This window comes from Petaurus breviceps, unplaced genomic scaffold (assembly GCF_028583685.1).
Source record: "Petaurus breviceps papuanus isolate PSGF00001 unplaced genomic scaffold, PetGlider_PUasm1.0 188, whole genome shotgun sequence".
Classification (NCBI taxonomy): Eukaryota; Metazoa; Chordata; class Mammalia; order Diprotodontia; family Petauridae; genus Petaurus; species Petaurus breviceps.
The window spans coordinates 16,082,063-16,106,927 of NW_027185804.1; the positions used below are offsets into that span (position 1 = coordinate 16,082,063).

At 37.4% G+C, this 24,865-nt stretch overlaps 1 protein-coding gene across 16 annotated transcripts in view; it reads left to right on the plus strand.

Annotated features, from left to right (window-relative positions):
- ANO3 (anoctamin 3) overlaps window positions 1-24,865 on the plus strand; it is a 538,169-nt gene that overhangs the window by 384,320 nt on the left and 128,984 nt on the right. For all 16 annotated transcript variants that reach the window (XM_069091310.1, XM_069091311.1, XM_069091318.1 and 13 more), the window contains 3 exons: window positions 7,472-7,572; window positions 18,205-18,249; window positions 21,887-22,018. In XM_069091310.1, coding sequence (XP_068947411.1) covers window positions 7,472-7,572; window positions 18,205-18,249; window positions 21,887-22,018 — 278 coding nt within the window. The remainder of the gene's footprint in view (window positions 1-7,471; window positions 7,573-18,204; window positions 18,250-21,886; window positions 22,019-24,865) is intronic.

Here is a 24,865-nt window from a genome sequence, read left to right on the forward strand (position 1 = left end):
ATAGATAGATAGATAGATAGATAGATAGATAGATAGATAGATAGATAATATATGTGTAAATGTTTACATGTATTATGTGCTATGCATACTAGCATAGTACACATAGGATATATAGAATTATACATGTGTGTCTACATATATACTATGTGCCCTATATATGTATACTGTATATTATGCAAGCATACATAGTGTATATACATATATGAGTATAGTACTAGTATACATATACTACGTATACTAGCATAGTATACAAGCAATATATGCTATTATATGTGTATATATACATAAATATTAGTATAGTCTATAGACTAATATATATGTGTGTTTAAATAATAGAACTAATCTCTATTCTCTAGTAATATACCACTGAACTCCAGAGCTGGGAAGCAGTAACCAGAGCATCAGACAGGTGATGGAGGGACTTGGAAATAGTCATAGGGCTAGTAGAATTTGGTATTCCTTCCACTCGTCTAACAACCCTAATTATTCTTCACAATCTGCACACATGTTTTATTGATGATGAATCAGTAAGCATCCATCCAATAATTAATCTGTTCTCATCCCTGCGCTCCTGAGCCCAAGAAGACTGCAGTCTATCTGAAGAGAAAAGATACTCCAACATTCAATTCAATTGAGAGCATGTATGAAGCACTTGTTACATGCCATGTATTGCAGTAGGGCTACTTGCTAGCTGTTTGTTTTACACAACAATCCATCACCTTCCTACACTTTCTAGTGCTCTTCCACCTCCTCCTCCTTCTCTCTCTCACTCTCTGCCTCTATCTCTGTCTCTCTCTTGTTCTCTATCTCTGTGTCTCTGTCTCTCTCTTTCTCTCTGTCTCTGGCTGTCCGTCTCTCTCTCATTGCATAATATTTTGTTGATATGTACCTATTATTTATATAGTTTATGTCACTTTCCCTCTCCACCCTTTTTCTTTTTGCTTTTTGGAGGGCAATTGGGGTTGTGATTTGCCCGAAATCACACGTCTAGTAAGTGTGTTAAGTATCTGAGACTGGATTTGAATTCAGGTCCTCCTGACTCCAGAGCTGGTACTGTATTCACTGTGCCACCTAGCTACCCCCTCGCCCTTTTTCTTCACATCTCCCAATCCTACCACTGTGCCTTGCTCGTGGTTGGACCCTGATAGCTATTATTTTTTGTTCCTGCTTAAATTAAATTAAATTAAATTGAACCTATGCCAACTGGTACCCAGCCATTTCATAGTTCATCAGATTGGCCAAGACATAGGATATTCTCACAGAATTTTAAAGCAAGAAGGGACTTTCCAAAGGGCATCTAACCTAGTCCCCTCATTTGTAGGTAAATAAACTGAGGCCCAAAGTGACTTGCCCAGTGTTACACAGCTCCTTGGAGGAATAGCCAGCACTCTAATCCTGCTACCTTCCAGACCAAGCTTCTTGTTACTAACCTTCCTCTTTAGAGCAGTAACTCTGGGCTTACAGTGTGATCTGTGCAGGTCACCAAGCTTTTGGGGGCTTCTGGCTTAGCATCTGTGAAACATAAAGGCTTTACCTCTTGGGAATGCTGGGTGGAATAATTTAATCAAGATGTGAAGGGTGAAGGCAGTGGGCGTTCTGTTCATGTTGAAAAGCATGCCTCCAACGAATCGAGGAGTGCCAGATGCCAAGCTTTCTTTTCTGAAGCAAAGGTACTCAGTTTTCCTGCTGCTATAAGCACAATTATTCCTCTCTAAAAGAGGAGAAATAAGAAAAGAGAGATTAAGTGGAGGAGGCACAGAAGGAGACACATTTTATGTCCCGGGGGGTGGGGGGAACACAAAAGGAGAAACCTTCTAGCTGGGTTTGCACTTGGCTTGGCATTTCAGTAGCTGATGGCAGAGATGTTGTCATGCAGAGATTCTGTTCTGAAGCACATTTTCAAAAACGTGTTAGCCTTAAAGCGAAGCAGGGGTGCCATGAACACTGTTTCCTGGAAATTGGGAAGGTTTCTGCCACTGAGTCCTATTCCTGAGCATCTTTACCTATGAAACTTCCTGCCTCCATCTTAGCTCATTTGGAGGAAGCCCTGAAGAATCAAAGACAATTATGGATTATCATACAATAGAAACTGGACCAGGAGCCACAAGACTAGATACTTCTACTTGCCTTTCTGTTACTAACTAACCTTGTGAATTTTCCCAAGTTACTTTGCATTTCTTCTCCTAAAATCCTTTTATTCAGCATGCAAAAAAGATTTGTAAAACTTGTTTTTTTAATTCTAATAACTGGGGAGAGAAAATGAACCTATGATTTTATTGGTAAAGGAAACTTCTTGAAGAAGAAACCCTACCAATGAAAGTCAACACTTCAGTAACTTACACTCTTAGAACAGAACAGAAAAGTTAAGTGATTTGCCCAGTGTCACATAGCTAGTATGTGTCAGAGAAGGAACTGGGTCAAGTTCTATATGGTGCTGACACCAATTCTCTACCCAATATGCCTTGCTGCCTTTTCTAGTCCTAGGAATACAAAGACAAAATGAAAGACACCCACATGTATATATGTGTGTGTGTGTATATATATATATATATATGTACACACACATACATACACACTTGCATATGTATGTGTATATGTGTATATAATGTTAGTATTATTCTTACAGTTATTTCATGAGAAATGATAATAGCCAGTATTTATAAAGCCTTTTAAGCTTTATGAAGAGCTTTATAAGTATTATCTCATTTTCTTCACACATATAGATAAGGAATCTGAGGCTGGAAGAGGTTAAAGGAAGTATCCAGCATCACACATCTAGTAAGTGCCTGAGGTAGGATTGAGATTTGGATATCCTTGACTCTAAGTCATGTACATTAACCACTATACCACTTAGCTATTGTTTTTTTTTTCACTGTAAAATTGTTATCTTCTCTTGAAAGGATTTTGTCACTTCTCTAACAGTCTTTAATACTTACAAGTGAGGAGAATGCCTTGGAAAGACTATTTCAGATGTACACTACCTCACAGGACATGAGCCCAGATCACATCACAGAAAATTCCTGCAATGGTCTCTTAAGCCTAGGTTATGTTTCCACACTAGATTTGCAATCTTCAGGTGGCATAAAACTCTGCATCTTTCTCCAGAAGTCTCTACTCTTCTAGGTGACAAAATAGCAGACAATATTTCCCAGCTAAAACTATAACAATTATTCTTGGCATTCATTCTGAGTCATCAGGACCCAAACAATGACCACTAAGTGAGGTTTGGACTAGGACCTTATTGTTGCCTGATCAATGAGAGCCAGAGTGAATTTGGTTCAAGGCATGGTCTTTAAGAAAGTAATCTAGCCCATAACCCCCAATATATCTACCTAGGTTTCACTCATCAAAATTTACATTCCTTTGGGCAGAGCACCCACCAATAAGTATATGATCCCCTATGTGAACAGAGGAAGAGGGAAGAGGAAAGGGAAGAAAAAGAGAGGGAAAAAGGAAGGAGGGAAGGAAAGAAGGAAGGAAGGAAGGAAGGAAGGAAGGAAGGAAGGAAGGAAGGAAGGAAGGAAGGAAGGAAGGAAGGAAGGAAAGAAGGAAGGAAGGAGCGAGCAAGCTGCATTGTTTAACTGGAACTCCTGGCCAGTTGGGTCCCCAGTGGGGCAGCTTGGACTACTGACAGTTTTTTTTGTCATTCATTCTTGAAGAGGATCATGCCATCAGGCAGGTGATTCCATGGTTTGCAAAGGAATTGGATTCAATTGAGGGAGGGCTGCGCAAAGTCACCAACCTCACTCTCTCTTCCTGAGCCATCTGGGTCCACAACATTGGAGAGGGCCCCAGATGCAGTAGGATACCTGAAAATATAAATACAAGTAAAAAGAGAGTCCCTTCCTTCAATAAACTTAGAGTTTCAAAGAGAAGATGCCACATGAAAAGAAGCTGAAAAGAGAATATTTTGTTGTAAAGATTATTGTAAGGTTGTTGTGAGGATCAAATGACATAATATTTTGTAAGGTGCTCAGCATAGTGCATAGCATAGCATTCCTACTTTCATTCACTCCCTACCCCTTTCCCCCAAACACCCACTGACTTGATTAGGAGGCAATGGAACATGCTGCATGTGGAGTCAAGAAAGCTTGCATTTGAATCTCAGTTCTATTACTTATGACCTATGTGACCCTGGGAAAATCTATGATGTGATGGAAGAAAAGCTGCTTATCTAACTTGGATGATAACCCTCCTAGACTTATTATTCTATTTAACTCAGAGCAGTAAATCTGAAAAAATGGGAAGATGTTATTTAGTAAGTAGAAGAAACTTGAAGAATTTTTCTGTGGCAGAATATGCTGAAAAAAATCTGTGAGAGAGGAAGTGAAATGGCAGCAGGAGCAGGGAGGAACCTACTAGAAATAATACTAGTCAAGGGGTGGGTGGCATCCAGTAGGAGACTGGTCAGTGTGAGACCTCATAGGATCTTTTTATTTCTAACTGGAAAGGACCTGGGGGGCCATCATGTCCAAGCCTTTCCTTTTGCAGCAAAGGAAATTGAGGCAGAACAAGGTGAAATGCATTGCCTAACATCAACTCCTAAGTGTCTGAAGAAATGCCTCAGGTTTTCCTGATTCCAAGTCCAGTGCTCTAGCTCCCTATGCAAGTCATGAATGTCTTGTGCATTATATTCTTCACTTTATAATAAAAGAATGATGCTACCTTCTCCCGCCATCCCAAAATAATATTATGATGCCCAAAGTGAGATAATGGACGTGAACATTAGTTTGAATCAGAGTAACTTTGCTGATAGGTTGTTGTTATCTCTAGAGGCCTGAAATTGGACAGATGACTTTTTTTTTAAGTAGAGAGGTGGAGAAGAAGAAAATTCTATCTGTTCTTAGAATATTTGGGGAAAAGGTAGGAGCTGATGAAGTGAGACAACTTCAAAAATATGAATTATTTATATACAGTATATTGGGATTTTGATTCTTAGAGAAATGAAATACAATGTAAAATAATTCTTCCCTGTGAAGTGGACTGTGGCAGCTTACATCTCTCCTGTCTTTTCTTGGTAAGGGTGGAGTTTTAGAATGTTAGAGGTCTAAGACGGCCTTGGAGAAAGCCTGGCCTAAAGGATATTTCTCATCCTAGGCCATTAGTATACCCTTGATGGGTCAACTAGACTGGTCTAGGACTCAGTTTCCTCCAGTCCTTAATGGTCAAATGTAGATGGGAATTTCCCAGAAAGTGAACTCAGGCATGTAGATCTCATGTGACTATTGCCATATGGAGACTATAACCCTTGCCAAATCATTTGAGCCAATTTATCACTTTCTTTGTGCTAGACTCTGTACTAAGCACTGTCAATACAAAGTAAGGAGAGGAAAAAAACCCTAACCATAAGCAACCTGTGCTCTAATAGATGAAATATATAAATAAGTCCATACAAGATATATAAAAAGTTGACAAAAGTAATTTGAAAGTATATCAGCTTTGAGGACCAGAAAAGGCCTCCTACAGAAAATAGAAGTTGACACAAACAATAGATAATACCAAAGAGGGCAGTGTTGTTAAGCCATTTCAGTCCTATCCAGTTCTTTGGGAGCAGGAATGGGAGTTTTCTTGTCGAAGAAAATGGAATGGTTTGCCATTTCCTTCCTTGCTCATTTTACTGATGAGGGAACTAAGACCAAGAGGGTTAAATGATTTGCCCAGGGTCGCACAGCTGGTAAGTGTCTGAGGCCAGATTTGAACTCAGAAAGATGAGTCATCATAACTCTAAGTCTGGTACTCTATCTACTGTGCCAACTAGCTGCCCAAAAGGGCAGTGGCAAAATACCAATTCTGATGGCCAGCCCTTGAAATGTTATATACCAACTCCTCCCATACTCCCATGTAACAAATGTTCTCCTGATTCTCCTCACTTTATCCTACAATGCTTCATACGAGTCTTCCCGGGTTTTGCTGAAACCATCTCTTTGTTAATTTCTCATAGCACGATAGTATTCCATTACATTATATACCATAATTTGTTTGGTCATTCTCCAATTTATGGGCACCCTCAGTATTCCCTGTTCTTAGCCAATACAAACAAAGATATGCTGTAAATATTATTACAAATAGTATTTCTTCATCTTTTTTGATTTCTTTGGAATATAGGCCAATACCACCACAAAGTACTATAATTGCCAAGTCCAAGGGTATGAATGGTTCACTAACTTTGGGATCATGATTCCAAATTGCTTTCCATAATGGCTGGACCATTTCAGTGAATCACCCCTGGCCAAGCCCCAAATTCAACCCAGGTCATTTAATTCCAAATATAGCACTCTTTCCAAAAAAGACTTCCTTACAAGTTCTTTTCGTATGCCAACTTGTTTTGCCACAAGAACGAATGAAGCTGTTGTCTCATCTAAGTAATATAGTTACCTCCTGGGGCAATTTCTCTTGAACTACTTAGGTGTCAAAATATTTGAAGGACAGTCAGTTTAAGTAAGAACCATGGTTCATGGCTGAACTCCAGCCACTGAAAGGAACCATTTACTTGATGGAGCAGTTAAATAAATGTGTGTGTAATTTTTCCTGGGTTGGGGCATTAATTGTAGAATTTGGACATCCTTTTCTTTTCTCTCTTTGAAATGGAAATTAGTACATTCTTCACTCTGCATTTCAAAGCATCATCTACTGAACTGGAGCAAAAAAAAAAAAAACATGTGCCTCTTCGATCAACCTTCAAAGATACTGAAGCCTCCAAAATTAGAACCTCTTTTCTTTCATTTTCCTCTCTTCTATCCTCATTTCCATGGTCAATATGATTTTTTTTTCCTCCAAGAGAGAGTCTTGAAGGAGGAATGATGTTAGCAGTTGGCACTATAGGAATTTATAGATAAGGGCAGTTAGGTGGCACAGTGAATAGAGCACTGGCCCTAGAACCAGGAGGATCTGAGTTCAAATCCAGCCTCAGACACTTACACACACAAAACTAGCCATGTGATGTTGGGCAAGTCACAACCCCAATTGCCCTCAAAACACACACACACACACACAGGAATTTATAGATACAAATGTTACTAGAGCAGTTGATACTAATAAGTCATGGGGCTAGGTTTGAACTCAAAAAGATGAGTCTTCCTGCCTCCAGGTCTGGTACTGAATCCACTGTGCCACCTAGATGCCCAAGAGGATAGTGGCAAACCACCACATCTGATGGCCAATCCTTGCAATGGTGTATTGTGATATATAGTATCTGTACGTGCCAGTCCTTCACATACTTGAAAACAGTTTTCATGCCCTTCCTAGGAATTTTCCTCTTTAGACCAAATATCCTCCAGGCCCTTTAATTGTTCCTGATATGGTGGTCTTCAGATCCCTTGCCTTCCTAATTACTCTCTGCTGGATGCTCTCCAACTTGTCAGATGTGATCTCTTTTATTCTAATAGAGAAGGTTTCCTTGGGAAATGGGGTTACATAATTTGCCATCAGCTCCATAGCTCATTCATGGTACCTGTATTACTCTCCTTTACAGCAATCCATTACAAATAGTGATATCATGTTTGTCAAAATCCACTGCCCATGGGATACGCTGTGCAAATATGCAGAGAGGATGAATATCAGGATGCCCTTCAGGTACAGTAATGTCTTTTTGTCCTTCTTTCTCACACTCACACATAAGTATTAATCTTATGATGTTCTTATTTCCTGTAATTTTTTCAGCTAAACATTTTAAAACTGCTATGCATTTCAAAGGTCAAGTTATATACTTCATTGAGTATATATTTTTCTTGAATATATATCCCTGGTCCCTGAGATCATAGGCTTTTGATCTGTTGAGAACCCTACAGATCATTTAGTCCAACAGTGTCATCTTGTACATGAGGAAACTAGGGTCTAGTGGTCATAGGACCTTAGATTCCAAATTAAGTGGAGACTTTGTTATTTGGTCATTTTTTTTTTTTAAGCAATCAGGGTTAAGTAACTTGCTCAAGGTTACACGGCCAGGTGTTTCTGGGTGGTTGCTAAGTGTCTGAGCCCGGGATTCGATCTCCAGGTCTATCTCAACACTGGAGCCAGTGCTCTTACTCGCTGTGCTACCTGGCCGCCCCATTTGGTCATTTTTCAGTCATGAACAAGTCTCTATGATGCCATTTGGGGTTTTCTTGGCAAAGATATTGGAGCTGTTTGCCATTTCCTTCCCTACTTCATTTTGTAAATGAGGAAACAGAGTCAAATAGGGTAGAATAACTTGCCCAGGGTCACACAGCTATTACCCATCTGAGGCAAGATTTGCCCTTATGAAAATGAGTCTCCTTAACTATAGCCCCAGCTCACTATCCACTGCACAACTTTGATACCTAAAAGGAGTCTTAGAGGTTACCTAATCAAACTTCATTTCATAAACAAGGCAGATGAGTCTACTAGGAGTGAAGAGATTCATTCAAAGTCACACAGATAGTAAGTAGCTAAGTGAGGATTCATCCCTAGGTCCTTCAGCTCCAGATACTCACTTCATGCTCTGACTCATTCCGCTCAACGATATTTTCTTCTCCCATTGTAGTTAAGTAATTTTTCTACGCTCAGACAGATGGTAAATTTCAGGGTCAGACCTGGAACCCAGAATCTAAAAATCTAGTGGTCTTTCTACTATATTATACAAAAAATAACCAGAGAATATATAATATAACCACCCCACCCCCATATGTAATTGTTCAAGAGTATAATGAACATGATTGAAGCCATCAGGAAACCTGGGATATACAGAGAGATCTTTAATGAGTTCCATCACCAAAGATGTTTGCAAAGATGTGAATGACATTACAAAGTGATTTGACTGGGTAGGTTCAAGTCAACAAAGGACTGAAATTAATGTACATGATTTTTCTAGTGTAGGCTTGAGGATCCAAAGGGGAACTTGGAAACATGTGTTAGATGATAATTCTGATTTTCTGTGATTTTTTTTTCCATGTTAACATTTTCAGAACATTTAAAAAGAATCCTGAAATAATCACCTGGGAGTATGATAACTCTTGAAATATAATTAAGCTTATTTCATTTTTTTTTCAAATCTTTCAGTGTATACGTGTGTATCTGTGATACTTTGCTCACTACCTCTAACAAACTGAAAAACATTGTGAGACCACATCCCAACTTCCACCACTCTTTACATCACTTTCATTTATAAAAAAAATTATATGTAAAGTGCTTTGCAAACTTAAATCTTGGTACAAATGTGAACGGTGGTTGTTTCTATCAAGAAGGGAAAGGCACTACGTGTTCTTGTTGATTTGTTTGGACAGTTTCCATTGATCAAATACAACAAATATTCATGAAGTATTGTAGAGTATATTGAGCCCTGCACTAGGCACTGGAGGAGAGACATAGTTCAGATAAGATGAAGTCTTTGCCCTAATATATCTTTTAAGTCTAACATGGAGAAACAATGAACATGCACATAATTAAATATATGATATGACATCATCAATATACTATTATGATCTAAAACAAAGGGATATTTGAAGCCCAAAAGAGAAGAACATTGCCAACCAGAAGAGAACAGAAGACCAGTGGAGATTTTGTGGAGAAGGGGACTTATAGATCTTACTTTAAATGGTTGGAATTCAACAGGCAAAAAGAGGAATGGCCTTGCAGGTATAGAGAAACTCTAGAGGCATAAGAAAATAGTACATGCTTGCTGGAGAGGTTTTTGATGCAATTTTGAGTCACTCTGTCCTGGCAGAGAATTTAGCAAGGAAATCAGTGGAAGTCTTTCAAAGAAAGGCACATGACTACTTATCTGTGAGACTTTAAGGGAATTCTCACTGAGGTATAAATTGGATTGGATGACCCCTGAACTGCCTTCTACTCCTGAAATTTTATGACTTGGATATCATTGATTGGGCTGGGTATAGCATTGTTCGTGATTAAATCATTCCCATCAACAACAGAAAGGAGAAACTGAACATCAGAAACAGAGTGTTCCCCCTGGCTTGGAAGATCCTCATTAAGATTTCTATGATAATCCAGTCTGCACATTGCCTGTAATCTTCATCAGTGATCCAAGAAGCACAGATTACCTATGAATGTGACCACAGTGTTCAAAATGGTAGACAAGTATCTGGGATAGAGTCATCATCATAGTGTCATGTTGGTAATTGGGAATCCAATAATGGGATCAGAGGGGGCTGGAATGTCCCATTATGAACTGGCCAAAAAGTTGTGCCAGAGAAAAGCTAAGCTATCTAAGATGAAAAGAATGGCAATTTGCCCCATTTGTTTTACTTTTTATGAGAATTTGGAAAGAAGGATAGATGGCATATACTTAAATATTTTTAAACAACATGTGTTGGACTAAAGATTAAGAAGCCTATTTTGCTTTTGAACAGTGGACTGAATCTAGTAAAATAGAATGTTATAGAGTTAAAATAAATGTGCTGTATTTCTATTGGGGTGGGGAAGGGGGAATCTATGTTATGGTAAAGATCTTCTTGGTTTTAGTCAATGATGAATTCAATATGAGTCACCATTATAACCGGGAAACCAGAAAAACTGATCTGACTACTACAAGATGCCTTTTGTATGTATGGAAGCAAAGATAACTTTACCCACTTACCCTCTGATTTTGAACACCATAAGAAGCATAAAACAGAAAGGCATGGGCTTGCCAAAGCTGTTTAAGAGGCCAAAGAGAAGGAGAGCTCTCTTATTAAAGGAAATGACTTGCAGGTACTTCATTACATGGATGATATTGTTCTAAATACATTAATCCAGGGAATGCCAGAGGGTTTCCCTAGGGATATTGAGAGTTAATCATGAGAAGTGATTTCATAATCCACATGTGGAAAATCAAATGAATGCAACCTAACTATGGTCGATATTCATGACATGTAGTTAGAAGAGTTGGCTGAAACATTAATTTGCAAGTCTAATAGCATTATTATGTGCCTACTATGTGCCAGGTACCAGGCCATATGCAAGGAATATGAAGGTTAAAAAAGAAACCCCTTTTCTCAAAAATTTCATAATTCAAAGAAAGAAAAAACATGCCAACAACTGTGGGTAAAAAAGACTTTGGACATATGAATTGGAGATCCTCTTGAGGGAAGTCATTAAGATTAAAGAAGACAGGGGCGGCTAGGTGACGCAGTGAGTAAAGCGCTGGCCCTGGAGTCAGGAGGACCTGCGTTCCTTTCAGGCCTCAGACACCTAACACCCACACACACAAAAAAAAAAAAAAAAAACTAGCTGTGTAACCTTATGTAACCTGTGTAACCCCAATTGCCCTCTGAAAGGCAAAAAAATATTAAAGATTAAAGAAGACTAGGAAAGGCTTCTTGTAGAAGGGGGGACTTTAAGTGAGGCTCAAGGGAAACTAGGAAATGTAGATTGGGGGAGGGGGGAGAGGGAGAGAGAGGGGAAGGATTCCAAGCATGTGAAACAGCCAGTGAAAATAATCCTGGAGTTAGATGATGGAGTATCTTCTTCAAGGAATAGCAAAGGGGCCAGTGTTGTTAAATCATAGAATACATGGAAGAAAATAGAGCATGAAAAGATTAAAAAGGCAAGCAAAGGCCAGTTTATGGAAGGTTGTAATAGCCCAAAAGAATATTTTATATTTATATTTTATTTTATATTTAATCTGGGAAATAATAGGGAGCTAATGGAGTTTAAGAAAAACAATTTGCCTTGGGAGGTAATGAGTTTCCTCTCATTGAAATCATTAAAGAGTTGTTATTTGACTTTTTATCATTAGATGTCATAGAGTAGTCCTATTGCATATATGGGCTGAACTCAATGGCATGGAAATTCCTTTTGATTTAGAGATTTTTTTAAGCCTATTGAGAAAATTGTGATCAGATGACTAGAACCCAAAATGGATGAAGTTCAAAAATGGCATCTTAAAATAGTGACGTCATGAAAGAATAGCATAAGCCTCTGCCCACCTTTTGCTACACAAGGTGGGTGGTGCTAGCTATGTTACTCTCTACTTCACAAAGGACATCATCCACTGGAATCCTGGGAGTGATCCAAACATTTGTAAATATCAAAACCATGAGGAGAACTCGAGAGCCCCCTGAGAAGATGTGTGGTATCATGATTGTCATGGTGCTGAAAACCAGATAAAGGCTAAGAATATTCAGCCTTACTGCTGAATATAGAAAACATAGACTGTGCTTTCTCCTTGCAGTTACCTTGTGTTTATTGTGTGTATATTCATGTGTGCACGTTCTCTCATCTGAGAGAATAGAAGCTTCTTGAGGGTGCAGACCATTTCATTTTTGTGTTTTTATTCCCAGTACTTAGCATATGTTCCAGATATATGACAGATGCTTAATGAATGATTGTTGATTGATTCTTACCATGTCAAAAAATATTTAGGGAGACAAATCTTAAATGTATTGTGTCTATGCAGTAGAAATTTACTAGATTTTTTTTAAAGCTTTCTTGTAATTGATTGCATTTTTCACTTGTCATCCCGTGTTTGACACTGGAAGACATATCCTCAAGCTGCTATTTCTGTTCCTGGTCACAAAGTCAATTTAAGTACCACGCTCATGATGAGTATTTTTGTCACTCAAAATATTTTGAATGCATAATCTCAAAGATCTCTGCCATTTAGATATTTCTGGGTAAAATTTTCTGCATCACTGACTTATGGTTGTTTTCAGGGACAAATTGTGTTGCTTTTAAAGACCATGTTGTCATAACAGAAGGAAGTGTCTAATGTACTGTGTTTTTTTTTCCCTATATTTCCATTATCTTTGCTGAATTTAGCCAAGTGGAGACCTGATCTTGTCAGCTATGAAAATAAGCTTTCATCTAAAGGCAACAATAAGTTAGAGAGGTTCTAGGTTTAAGTCACTATTTATGTATCTCCAAAGGGTAACAGCTTCACTTTCTCAAATGTGTCTGCAAACTAAGAAAACAACCCAAAAAAAGATCCATGATGTCATTCCTCCAAATGATTTTTATCTCATTGAATAAAATACAAATGGTGATCGGATAACCAAAAATCAACATGAATGAAGGTCCAAAATGGCATCTTAAAATAGTGGCATGTCACCAAAGAATAACACAAAGCCATCAATTGCCTGCCTTTTGCTACACAATGTGGGCAATACTAGCCATGCTAGTCTCTACTTCACTTCTAGGGGTGATCAAAACATTCATAGACATAAAAACAGTAAGGAAATTTGGAGAGCTCCCTGAGAAGATGTGTGGCATCATGATTGTCATGGTGCTGAAAAGCAAAGAAAGGCTAAGAATATTCAGCCTAACTGTTGCATGCATACTCCTGAATGTAAATTTAAAACTTTCCACAATCTGGCTCCCCCTTGTGTTTTCCTATTTCTGCTTCATGAACTGTCCAGACAAATTAGACTAATCACTCTTCCTTAATCTAGCCTCTGTATAGTCTCTAGCCAATACCTAGGATGCCCTCCTTCTGCATTCTTGCCTCTCAGATTTTTTGCCTTCCATTTAGGCTTAGCTCAGGTTTCTACTTCTTCCAAAGACTTTCCTAACACCCTTCTCTCTTTAGCATTTTCTCTCCTCAGTTTCACTTGTATTAGATGTACTTGTGTAAGACTTGTTTTTCTGCTTTCAGTAGAAGATAGAGCAGGAATGCTTTCATTTTTATCAGCCTAGCTTAGTAATTTACAGATATTTGGTCCTTGGTAAATGATGGTGAATCAAATATAGTTCTAGGGATGATAATTTGTTGTAGTGAGGATTATGTTTTTATCTTTCTTTCCTCTTCTTCTCCATGCCTTTGATTCATTGAAATACACAAAAGCACCTAAAAATCTTTTGCTCTGTGACATTTAAGTTGTGAACATGTGTTCTCTTTGTTCCTGAGACACAATATCATAGTGGATAGAAAGAGAATACTTGAAGCCTGGGAGATCGATTTCAAGTCCTCTCTCTGACTTGGGCGGTGTCCTAGACATGGCCTGGACAGTGTCATCAGACACAAGATGGTGATTTGCAGAAAGGGTACTGGACTGCCTTGGTAAAGGGGATTTCTTTCCTTTGGAATTCCCTTCAGTGCTGAGATCCAAAATCCAGTCTGTAGTCCTAACCCTTGCATTGCATGTTCCATCCTATATGTTCTCTCTTCTGATTATCTTTATTTTTTAATTTTTTTTTGCTTTTTGGAGGGCAATTGGGGTTAAGTAACTTGCCCAAGGTCACACGGCTAGTTTGTGTGTGTGTGTGTGTGTGTGTGTGTGTTAAGTGTCTGAGGCTGGATCCGAACTCAGGTCCTCCTGAATCCAGGGCTGGTGCTCTACTCACTGTGCCACGTAGCCATCCCGTCTCTTCTGATTATCTCAGGAATACCACATTTAGTGTATGCGTCAAAATACTCTAGAGATGACCTTCAAAAATCAAACCAAATTCAGTGGATGTCCTTTTAACAAATTTTTTTAGTGTCTTGGTAAACATTTGGAGATGTACAGATGAATTAGAGATGGTTCATATGCTTAAGTAACTCATAGTCCATAACCATTTTCACCCCTCATTTAAACTGTTGGTTTCTCTTAAAGCAGAGTCATCTGCTTTAAAATGAAGCTGCTGTAAAACTGAGATTATTAAAACCTTATGACAGCATCTTTCCTCTCCTCGTGTCCTTGCCAGCTTTATTCCATCAAGAAGGATCTTATCTGTTCTCTATAGTCTTCTATTCTTCTATAAAAGTTCTTCCACTATCTGTTCTTTTTTTTCCTTTCATCTCCTTTATCCTGAATTCAAGATTTGTTTTGTAACCCTTTTGTAGTATTGTCTTGTCCCATCCTTAATCCCGTAAAGTAATGGGATCCATGAATTTGTTTTACTTTCTAATATTTTGGTAACTTTATAACTGTATTTCAGTGTAATAGGGGTGGGGGAGGGTTGTACTTCTTTGCATTCTACTTAATTCATTTAAAAGTGTGACTTTGAGAAAGGGTCCATTGGTCTCACCAGATTGCCAAAGGGGACCATAACACAAAACAAATATTAATACCCTTATGTTAAGGAAATCAACTTCCTCCTTTATGAATTTATTGTATATATATATATATACATATATGTATATGTATATGTACACATATATATATATTTGTAAAATAAAGCTTTATTCTGTTACCTTTTTATTTGAATACCAATGATAAAAGCCTAATCTTGCTGAGTTCAAATCTGATTTCAGACACTTATTAACTTTGTAGTCCTGAGCAAGTCACTTAACCTATCTGCCTCAATTTCGTCATCTATAAAATGAATGGAAGAAGGAAATGGCAAACCACTTTGGTATTTTTACCAAGAAAACCCCAAATGGGGTCACAAAAAGTCAGACATGACTGAACAACAATAAGAATATGAAGTTATTGAGAAGACTGACTTCATTTCACTTTATTATACTTCAGTTCTGTTAAGTACCTGCTATGTTCTAGATACTGGATGTTTAACACTGGTGGTAATAATAATGGTTATTACAGTTTTATATTAAAAATTATTCAATGTGTTATAATGTTACAAAACTATACATAATACAATATTATAATATCTAACAAATATATTCCAATAATAGCATTTATATAGTGCTTTAAGTTTTGCAAAGTGCTTAATAAATATCTCATTTGATCCCTACAACAACTCTGGCAGATGGGTGCTATTATCCCCATTTTACAAGTGAGGAAACTGAGTCAAACCTATGTGAAATTACTTAACCAGGCTCATACAGCTAGTAAGTGTCTGAGGCTGGATTGGAACATAGAGTTTCATATCTCCCAGTCCACAAATCTATCATCAGTGTTATCTACAAAAACAAAAAGTGAAAGCATACCTGCCTAAAGGCCTCATGGGAGAACAGTGAGTATATAATGAGAAACAATGATGGCTATGTATTAGTAATCTCTGATTTATACCCACTCTGCAGTGAGACTCCCCTTAACTATTCTGGACAACCATCTCACTGGATGTGTTTCCTCTTTGTAATGTTGGACAGTGTCTGAAAATGTGTTGTCAGCTCATGGCAGCCATACTGCTTTCCTTCATTCTGTGGAGTCATATCACAATTGAGAAAGGCTAATCCTCAGTAATAATAATAGTTTCACATAAATGCTCCTAGTCCTCCAGGGAGTAAGAACTTTGGGTTTAAACTGTTATTCACTCCAAGTAACTCTTTCCCCTGTAGACACATAGTATTACCAACTATGTCTGCTGAGGCACGTGACCATTACCATCTTTTACATATGTTCCTAGAGCTTTCTATTGATGTTGAAAATTAACCTTAAATTTATTTCTTTTTTTCTGTTGCATTTCACAAATGGAATTTTATTCTTTATCACCATTTCCTAACTAGTGACTTAACCTTTCCCACCAAAAGCCTTTCCTTCCATTGAAGGTGAAAATGAAGAAAAAGGGGCTGATGTCTTTTGAGTGTTTATGTGTGTGTGTGTGTGTTTTACCTTATGTGACTGCCTAATTGCTTATGCAAATGCCAGCAATTTAAAAAACCATAGAACTTCAGCAAGTCGAATAGAAAAATCTGTTACCTGATAGGCTCTGATTTTTGTTCCAGTGTCGTGATGTTTTCCAAGAGTTATCTAAATTCTCTGGGGTAAATTTAAAACATGTTCTACAAATATAGTGCATTCCATGTTTTTAAAGAATTGCGCACATAAAAATGGTCAGATTGATGGCATATGATGATAACAGTATTGATAATAATAATACCACAGTGTACAAGGACTGATTTTGATAGACAACCCTTCTCAGCAATGCAAGGACCTAAAACAATCCCAAAGGACACATGATGAAATATATCAGCCATATCCAGAGAAAGAACTATGAAGTTGGAATGCAGAATGAAGCAGACTATTTCCTTTATTGTTTTGGTTTATTTTTTTCTTTTTCTTTATTATGGTTTTTCCCATTCATTATAATTCTTCCTATGCAACATGACTAACATGAAAATGCATTTGATAAGAATGTATGTGTAGAGACCATATCATCTTGCATGCTATCTTGGGAAGGGAGGGGAAAAAAAATTTAAAACTTATGGAAGCAAATGTTGAAAACTAAAAATAAATAATTTAATAAACATAATAATAACAGTGATAACAACAATAATAGTCTTTATGTAGCAATTTAAGGTTTGGAAAACTGCTCAGATGTTATATCATACATAATAAAGAAGCCTCATCTGAATTTTGGGTGGCATCCATCATCCATTCCACCAGATTCTGCCCTGTGGCGGCCAGGTGCCTAACTTGTCTGAATTCTTTGTCATATAGAGTTGTTATATTCTTTATATAAACAGTTTCTTGTATAAAAGAGTAGTATTCCTACTCACAACAAAGAATTATCATGTTGATTATTCTACCAAGTTGGTTCTGGAATGCAAAGCACCAAAAAAGATTAAAAAGTCTTTAAAGTTTTCACTTATTTTTATGTAACTTGTGGAAATTCAAAAGTATTACCTCATTCATTGCAATTCTCCGTTATTCTCTTGGGAAATTGGACTGGGTTGGGAAAATGGTGTCCAGAATCCCTGTTTTAATAAGTACCTTGACAGATACTGTCTGAGGCTTAATATCTTCCCATTACTTTGCTCTTCTGGCAATATGGATTATGCCCACCCAGCTACAAATGATGTATTGGTTATCCTTGCTTGAAAGAAACAATGTTCAAACTCATTTCATTATTTCAATCTTCAGATTGATCTTAAAATAAATGTACAGAGGCTTCCTTGAGGTGAAGTAGCCCTTCTTTTCCATCCTCTTCTTTAAAATGCCTCTGAATTATTTTACATCTTATTCTTGATAGATGGCTAGATCTGTTCCCTCTTTAATCCACTGGTTGCCATTTGTAGACGTCAGGGTTGTTTGTGATAACACATGATCTTAGGGCCAAACAGTTCCCCCTGTCCTGGTCATATAATAGTGCCAGATCCCTCTAACCTCAATTTTAGGTGCTTTGGGTCTTCTTTGTTAGCTGATCATACATTTTTAAAATTTTCTTATTTATTTAAAAAAAACACATTGCGATGGAATTAGATGCCTCCTGAAATATTGTTTCAACTAAGGTCATGTTTCTGTGGGACCAATTAATGCCATTGGTTGGAATAAGGCAATATTTTCTTAAATCTGCCTTCTTCATACAGGTAAGGTTCTCTGTGTTAAAATATTCATGCTTAGTATTCTTGAATATTATAATTAACCTTCATTATAACTCCTCACAGTTATACTCAGCTTATTTCTTTTCTCCTTTTTTTTATTCCAGGAAAAAATGTTATTATACTGACTGGAAGAACAGAACATTGAATAGGTTGGTGGATGACAAAGCTACTGTAATGCCAGCTTATTATCCTCAAGCAAAGAAAAATCCCCAATTCAATTCTACTTTATAAACCAGCTACAAATTCAAGGAGAAAATAATGAGTTGGATTATGTTCAGGAAGATTCCCAAAATGTCATTATACCAAATAACCCAACATTTAAAATTTCCCAGACAGTTGATTTGCTCCTTTTTACTGAATTACACATGGTCATGTGGAAAGGAGGCTTTACCTGAATGAAATTTTAGTTCTTGAAAAACAGAGCATTACACAATACAATATTGATTAGTTGCTATTATTACAGTAGACATAAGGAAAAAATAGAAAGGGAAGGAAGCTTGGAGATTTTTCAGGCCAGTGTCATCACCTGTAAGTTAAGACCAAAAGATGGGATAATATGTTTTTTTTTTTTCTTTTTGGAGGGGGAAGGCAGGGCAGATAGGGTTAAGTGACTTGCCCAAGGTCATACGGCTATCAAGTGTTAAATGTCTCAGGCTGGATTTGAACTCAGATCCTCCTGATTCCAGGGCGAGAGCTCTTTTCACTGTGCCCCCTAGCCACCTCAATAATATTCCTTCTATTACCTAGTTAATGAGAGAGACAGAACTTGAACTAATTTCAATGTTGAGAATCTTGGCTCCAAGTTTGGTAATGTTGGAACTGCCCAGAATTTTAAACATATGTTAAAAAAAGAAAGTCATCACTGATAGTCATGGCAGCTATGGCAAAGATGAATCAGTGGCACCAAACTACCTAGAACTGATGAGGATGGGATCCTTGGATTACTATATGTATTCCCAGCAGGAAATGATCTTCCTTTTCATAGAGTCTCAAACAAAAGTCCTCTGAAATGTTATTATACTGTTATTTATTACCAAAAAGGTGGGGGGCAGAGGTACAGAAACAAAACAGAAATGTAAAGGTGACATAACTGGAGAAATAACTAGAATCATAGTATTGTAGAAAGTTAGGAATGGAAGATAATCTAAGATTAGAGAATGTCTTTGAACAGAGAATGTCAGAATTGGAGGAATGTTTAAAGACTTTAGTGTTTAGAGCATGGTATGTCAGAGCTAAAAGCTACCTGCAAGGGATCTTAGAACCCTGAATATTGAGAGAGAAGGAACCTTAAAATATAAAACATAGAATACAAAATCTGGAAAGGATCTTAGAAGACAGCACATAAAACATTAAAGATAGGAGATACCTAAGAATCTTGGCGATAGCATGTCAGAGGCTGTTGAAACTTTAGAATTTATCTGGTCCAAACCAATCATTTTATAGAAATTTAAGTAGTGAAGAATACAAGCTCTCCAGAAATATTAGGGCAGCCCACTTGATAAAGAAAAGGAAGTGGCTAATTTTACAATAAATTTCAGGTTTAATATTAATCTAAGTCTACAAAATAAAAGGAAATAATAAGAATTCGTCATTCATTTTAAATTTAAATGAGTTATGGCAAAAATGTTAACACTGGGGGTGGCTAGGTGGTGCAGTGAATAGAGCCCTGGCCCTGGAGTCAGGAGGACCTGAGTTCAAATCCAGCCTCAGATACTTAACACAAAAAATAGCCGTGTGACATTGGGCAGGTCACTTAACCCCAATTGCCAAAAAAAAAAAAATGTTAACAATGTGTAAGTCATGAATCAAAAACAGAACAAGTATTCAATGAAGGATTTTAGACTTTCCACCCTGAATTTTAGTCAACTCTCACTAGATCAAATCAACTTACTATGTCCTTAATCTAGGACAAAACCTATCTCAAATTTCTTCATTTTGTTAGTAAAAAGGATTCTATCTATCCTGGTCTCTACCCATCAATTTGCCCTTGACTTTTTATGTGACTTTGAGCAGATGGCCTATCTTGCCTGGGTCCCAGTGACCATCAAGAAAAATGGGTGGTGTGATGGTGAATAATTTTAGATAATTTATAGATAATTTCTAAGGTCCTATCAAATTCTGATTCTCTGCAATTAAATTAAATTAGCAAACAGTCACTATAGAAACAGACAGAAGATTGGAATAGGAAAGGGAAATGTATTATATAGAGCATATAACCAATTTTAAGCACTACTTCAGATAGATACATATATTACACACATATATACATATACACACAGTATGACTCTTCAGTAAAATAGAAAAATGGAAATGCAAATTTGCCCTATATTTTATTGTTAAGATTTCTTATTAGTAGGTGCAGAAAGGTTAAGGGTCTGCCCAAAGTCACCCAGCTAGTAAGTGTCTAAAGCAGAATTTGAACTCAGGTCTTCCTGGCTCCAATTTCAGTGTCCTTTCCACTATTTGTGGTCTGTAGAATTGTTCCTAAGGATATATGGTGGTTATATATATAGATCTATATATCTATCATCCAACAGTTTGAACTCCAGTTTCCTTTGATACCACATCTTCTGAAATAAGCCTGGACTGTATGGGTCTGGTTTTTTAAAGACAAAATTTGCTGAAAGAGAGAATCTTTGCCTTCAACCATATCCATTATGAATGAATAAGATCATGTCTGGGGGGAAAAACAACAGAATGGGAGTCAGGACACTTGAGTTTTAGAATGAACTCTGCAATAAATTAGCTGTGTGACCTTGGCAAGTCACAAAATCTCTCTGTATCTTAGGACCCTCACCTACCAAATGGCAGAGATTGGGAGGAGAGTATTAGGTCCTTTGTTTATATTATTATTATATTATATTTTATATTAATTATATTATATTATATTTATTATATTATATTATATTAGTATAAGTTTCTTTAAAGTTCTGAGAGTCTCTAATTCTGTGGTGGATATGTTTTTTCAGAACTAGTGGGGTAGGTCTGAAAACGTAAACATTACTATAAAAATCAAGTTGAAATTGCATTGAATTGATTGAAGGATTAAGTTAAATTAAAGGCCTTAAATCTTCCCATGATGCCATTGTATCTGAGTTGCAATAGGTGGGGGACAAAGGGGGGTTGTTAAGGAAATTACAGTGTCTAGTATTTGACAGCTTATGCATTCCCCATTCCTGCCTTCAAATGGCATCCATGGAGTCACTAATAGGTGACTCCACCGTGGAGGGGAAAATGTCACTGAGTGATTAGAATTCCTGAATATCGGGACTATGTTCTACCTGAATCACAGAATTTGAGAGTTATAAAGAACCCTGGAGACCGTCTAGACCAAGCTATGCAGGAAAGGAATCCCCACTATAATAATACCCAACAATGGGGTTTATTCTCCTTATAGAGAGATAAAGCATTTATTAAGTATTTATTACATGCTACCACTGTGCTATGGATTGTATCATAGCACATCCTAGTACAACAATAATTTGGGCCTTACTATCAAGCTTTAAATGAATAAAATAGTGAATGAAGGGTGCATGCTATGAAATTTTCTGCCTTAGTTCTTGGGTTCAAGTCCTACTCACTACTTATTCCAAAAGACATTAAGGGCAGGTCACATAACCTCTTCATTTAAAGGTAGAAGATGTTTTATGCAGTTCAACCACCCACCCACAGGACGAAGTCTATAATTCTGTTTCCTCCAGCACTTAATGGGTCTCCACACAAGATAAATGTGGTACTGTACAAGCCGCCTTATCTAATCCAATCTAATTTGTGGCTTTGTCCCAGTTTGTATAGAAAAACCATCCAGCTGAGAAGTTGGCTTCCCAAAAACCCAATGCAACTGGACAAGGAGGCCCTACCTGACTTGGAGGAGACCGACTGCTACACAGCCCCCTTCAGCCGGGCACGCATGCACCAGTAAGTATGCCCATCCCCCACAGATCTCTCATGGCCTCGTGGGCTCATTCTGCTGTGAAGCCAGAGCTGCCAATAGCAGAAAGCAGGAACGGCAGCATCTCTGTGGCTTGTCAATTTAGGCAGTCTTTATTTCCTTATTAATATTTAACACTTAATTTCTGAAAAACACTCAGTGAACATTATGAATTCTTTGTTTTATGAGTCACATAAATTCAAATCATAAATATTGCAGTGTTTATGGACTGTTCATCTCATAGTCAGACTGTTATGCCTTCCTAATGGTTGCTGTTATGCTAGGCAGCAAGAAAGGGATAATAATAATAATATGAGAAATTCAATTCAACAGACATTTGCTGAGCATCTGCCATGGACTGGGTTAAGTACTGAACAGAGAGTGGTAAACTATGAGCCAGTGAAACCTGGCTTCTCCCCCTGTAAATACTTCACTAGCTGTTTTATTAACAGGCAGTCCCTTAAACTATGTTAGCTCTAGTCCTTTCATTTGTAAAATGGGAATATTAATGCCTATATTAGGCAGCTAGGTGATATAATAGATAGAATACTACATCTGGAGTCAGAATGAACTGAGTTCAAATCCTGCCTCTGACACTTACTGGCTGTGAGACCTTGGATAAGTCATTTTATTTCTATAAATATTTTTCATCAGTGAAATGAGGAAAATAATAGCATCTATATAAGTATTTTTTTGCAGTAGCAGTGGTATTGATTTTACAGATTCATTTTGAGAATCAAATAAGATGAAGGAGAAGCATCTCTTTATAGACCTCAAAGTGCTAAAGAAGTATCAATTATTGGTCTTTTTGTGAGAATACTCTCTGTATCCATGCCTATTTTCTGTTGTTTAAATACTGAAAATCTTAGAGGGTTGATGGACTTGGGGGTGAGGGAGGGGAGTAGGGTGTGATTTGCCTAGGGTTGGACAGCCTATATGAGCCAGAAGTCCTGAATCCAAGATACCCTGACTTTGAGGAGAGTTATCCATCCACTATACTTGCTGGTATTCAAATGGATATGTGGTCTTGACAGTTTCAATGTTCCTTCCAAAGATGCAGCCCATACTGCCTTCATGACTCTTGTCCATATTCTTCCATGAGCTTGCTACAGGGTGTCTAACCAATATGCTAGAAGCCATCTTTAGTTCGTCCTGACATTAAAAATATACCAGTGAAAACTGCCTCTCATCTCTTGCCCTTGCTATGTGATCAGCCCCACTTCCTTTCCTATCCTACATTTATGTGATGCCATCCTTTGCCCTTTCACTTCTTTAAATATTTTTATTAGTCATCTGTTGTGACTAGTTCACACCCACCATCAATCAATCAACACTTACTAAGTACCTCTTTTGTACCAGGCACTGTGCTAAGTGCTGAGTCTCAACACTGACCTCTATTTGATATCCATCCTCATTTCTTCAGACACTTTTATGTTCAATGCTGCATAGTCATAAAATAGCAATGGCAGAACATTGGTATTTAAAAGATCCAGCCAAGAATCCAAGTTGAAGAGTGATTCCCTGTGGATGTTAAGTTCCTCAGGATGCTCATGTTATCAAGTGACATTACCCAGATTTCTCTAGAACACTGATGAATCTCCCAAAAGGAAATTTTTAATCACTCAAAAAGTGTTAATCTTAACCATCCACACAAGAATGATCAAGTGGACAAATAATCCTGTTATATTTTTTATGACGCACGTTTGGGTAGATCACCTACAGAGCTTGTTTACCACTATGTAAATTTGCTATATTCAGTACAAAAGGATGACAGGCTCAGAGTTCAACAGTTGCAAAGTGGCTTCAGGAAACTTCAGAGTTTCTTTAAGAATCATGGGCTTCTCTTGGAAACAGATTTATCTTTTAAATACCAATATTCCCACCATGCTATGCTATTATTGTAATCATCCCTCATTTGGGTCAAATGAAGTAATTGGTCAACTTGAGATGCTTTTTAAAGGGTATTGTACTTTTCCTTCCTCAAGCTGATTAATTGAAAAATATCTACATAGTTGTTTTTTAAGTTAGAAGGCATGTAGGTAGCAAGGAATGAAATCACAATAAAATATTTAATTTGTCAAAAGTAGAGATTATATTGAATCATGGCATTGGGGTGACCATGAATTCCTGAAAGATTGGCCATAGAACAAAAGAAATTATAATTCCCACTAAGATATAAACACCACTTATTAGGATTCCAGCATAGTGTGATAAATGATATAATGCACTTAGAGCTGAGAAGATCTGAGTTCATATCTTGACTCAGGCACTTAGTAGATTTGTGACCCTGGAAAAGTTACTTAACTCTGTCAAACTCAGCTTCCTCACATATTAAATGAGGTGCCATCTAAGGTCTACATCTACAACTAAATGTCATCTAAGGTCCCTTCAAACTAAAACTATAATATAATAAAGTTTTTTCTCCTTCATTTTTCTCATCAATAAAATGTTGGTGTTTGACTCAATGGTTCTTAAGTGACATCTAGCTCTAAACTAATGTTCTTATATGCCCAGCAAAGAATGGTGCCTGAGGAATGACTTCCAGAAGTTCTTCAGAAGGTTGGCCACTAGGAGGTAGATATATTTTGTCAGTAGTCACATGATCTATGTGAGCAAATGGAGAACCTACAATGATGATAATGATGAGAGAGAGAAATACTGATGACTGGCTAGACAGATGGATGGATGGACAGACAGGCAGGCAGGCAGGCAGACAGACAGGCAGACAGACAGACAGACAGACAGACAGACAGACAGACAGACAGACAGACAGACAGACAGACAGACAGATAGATAGATAGATAGATAGATAGATAGATAGATAGATAGATAGA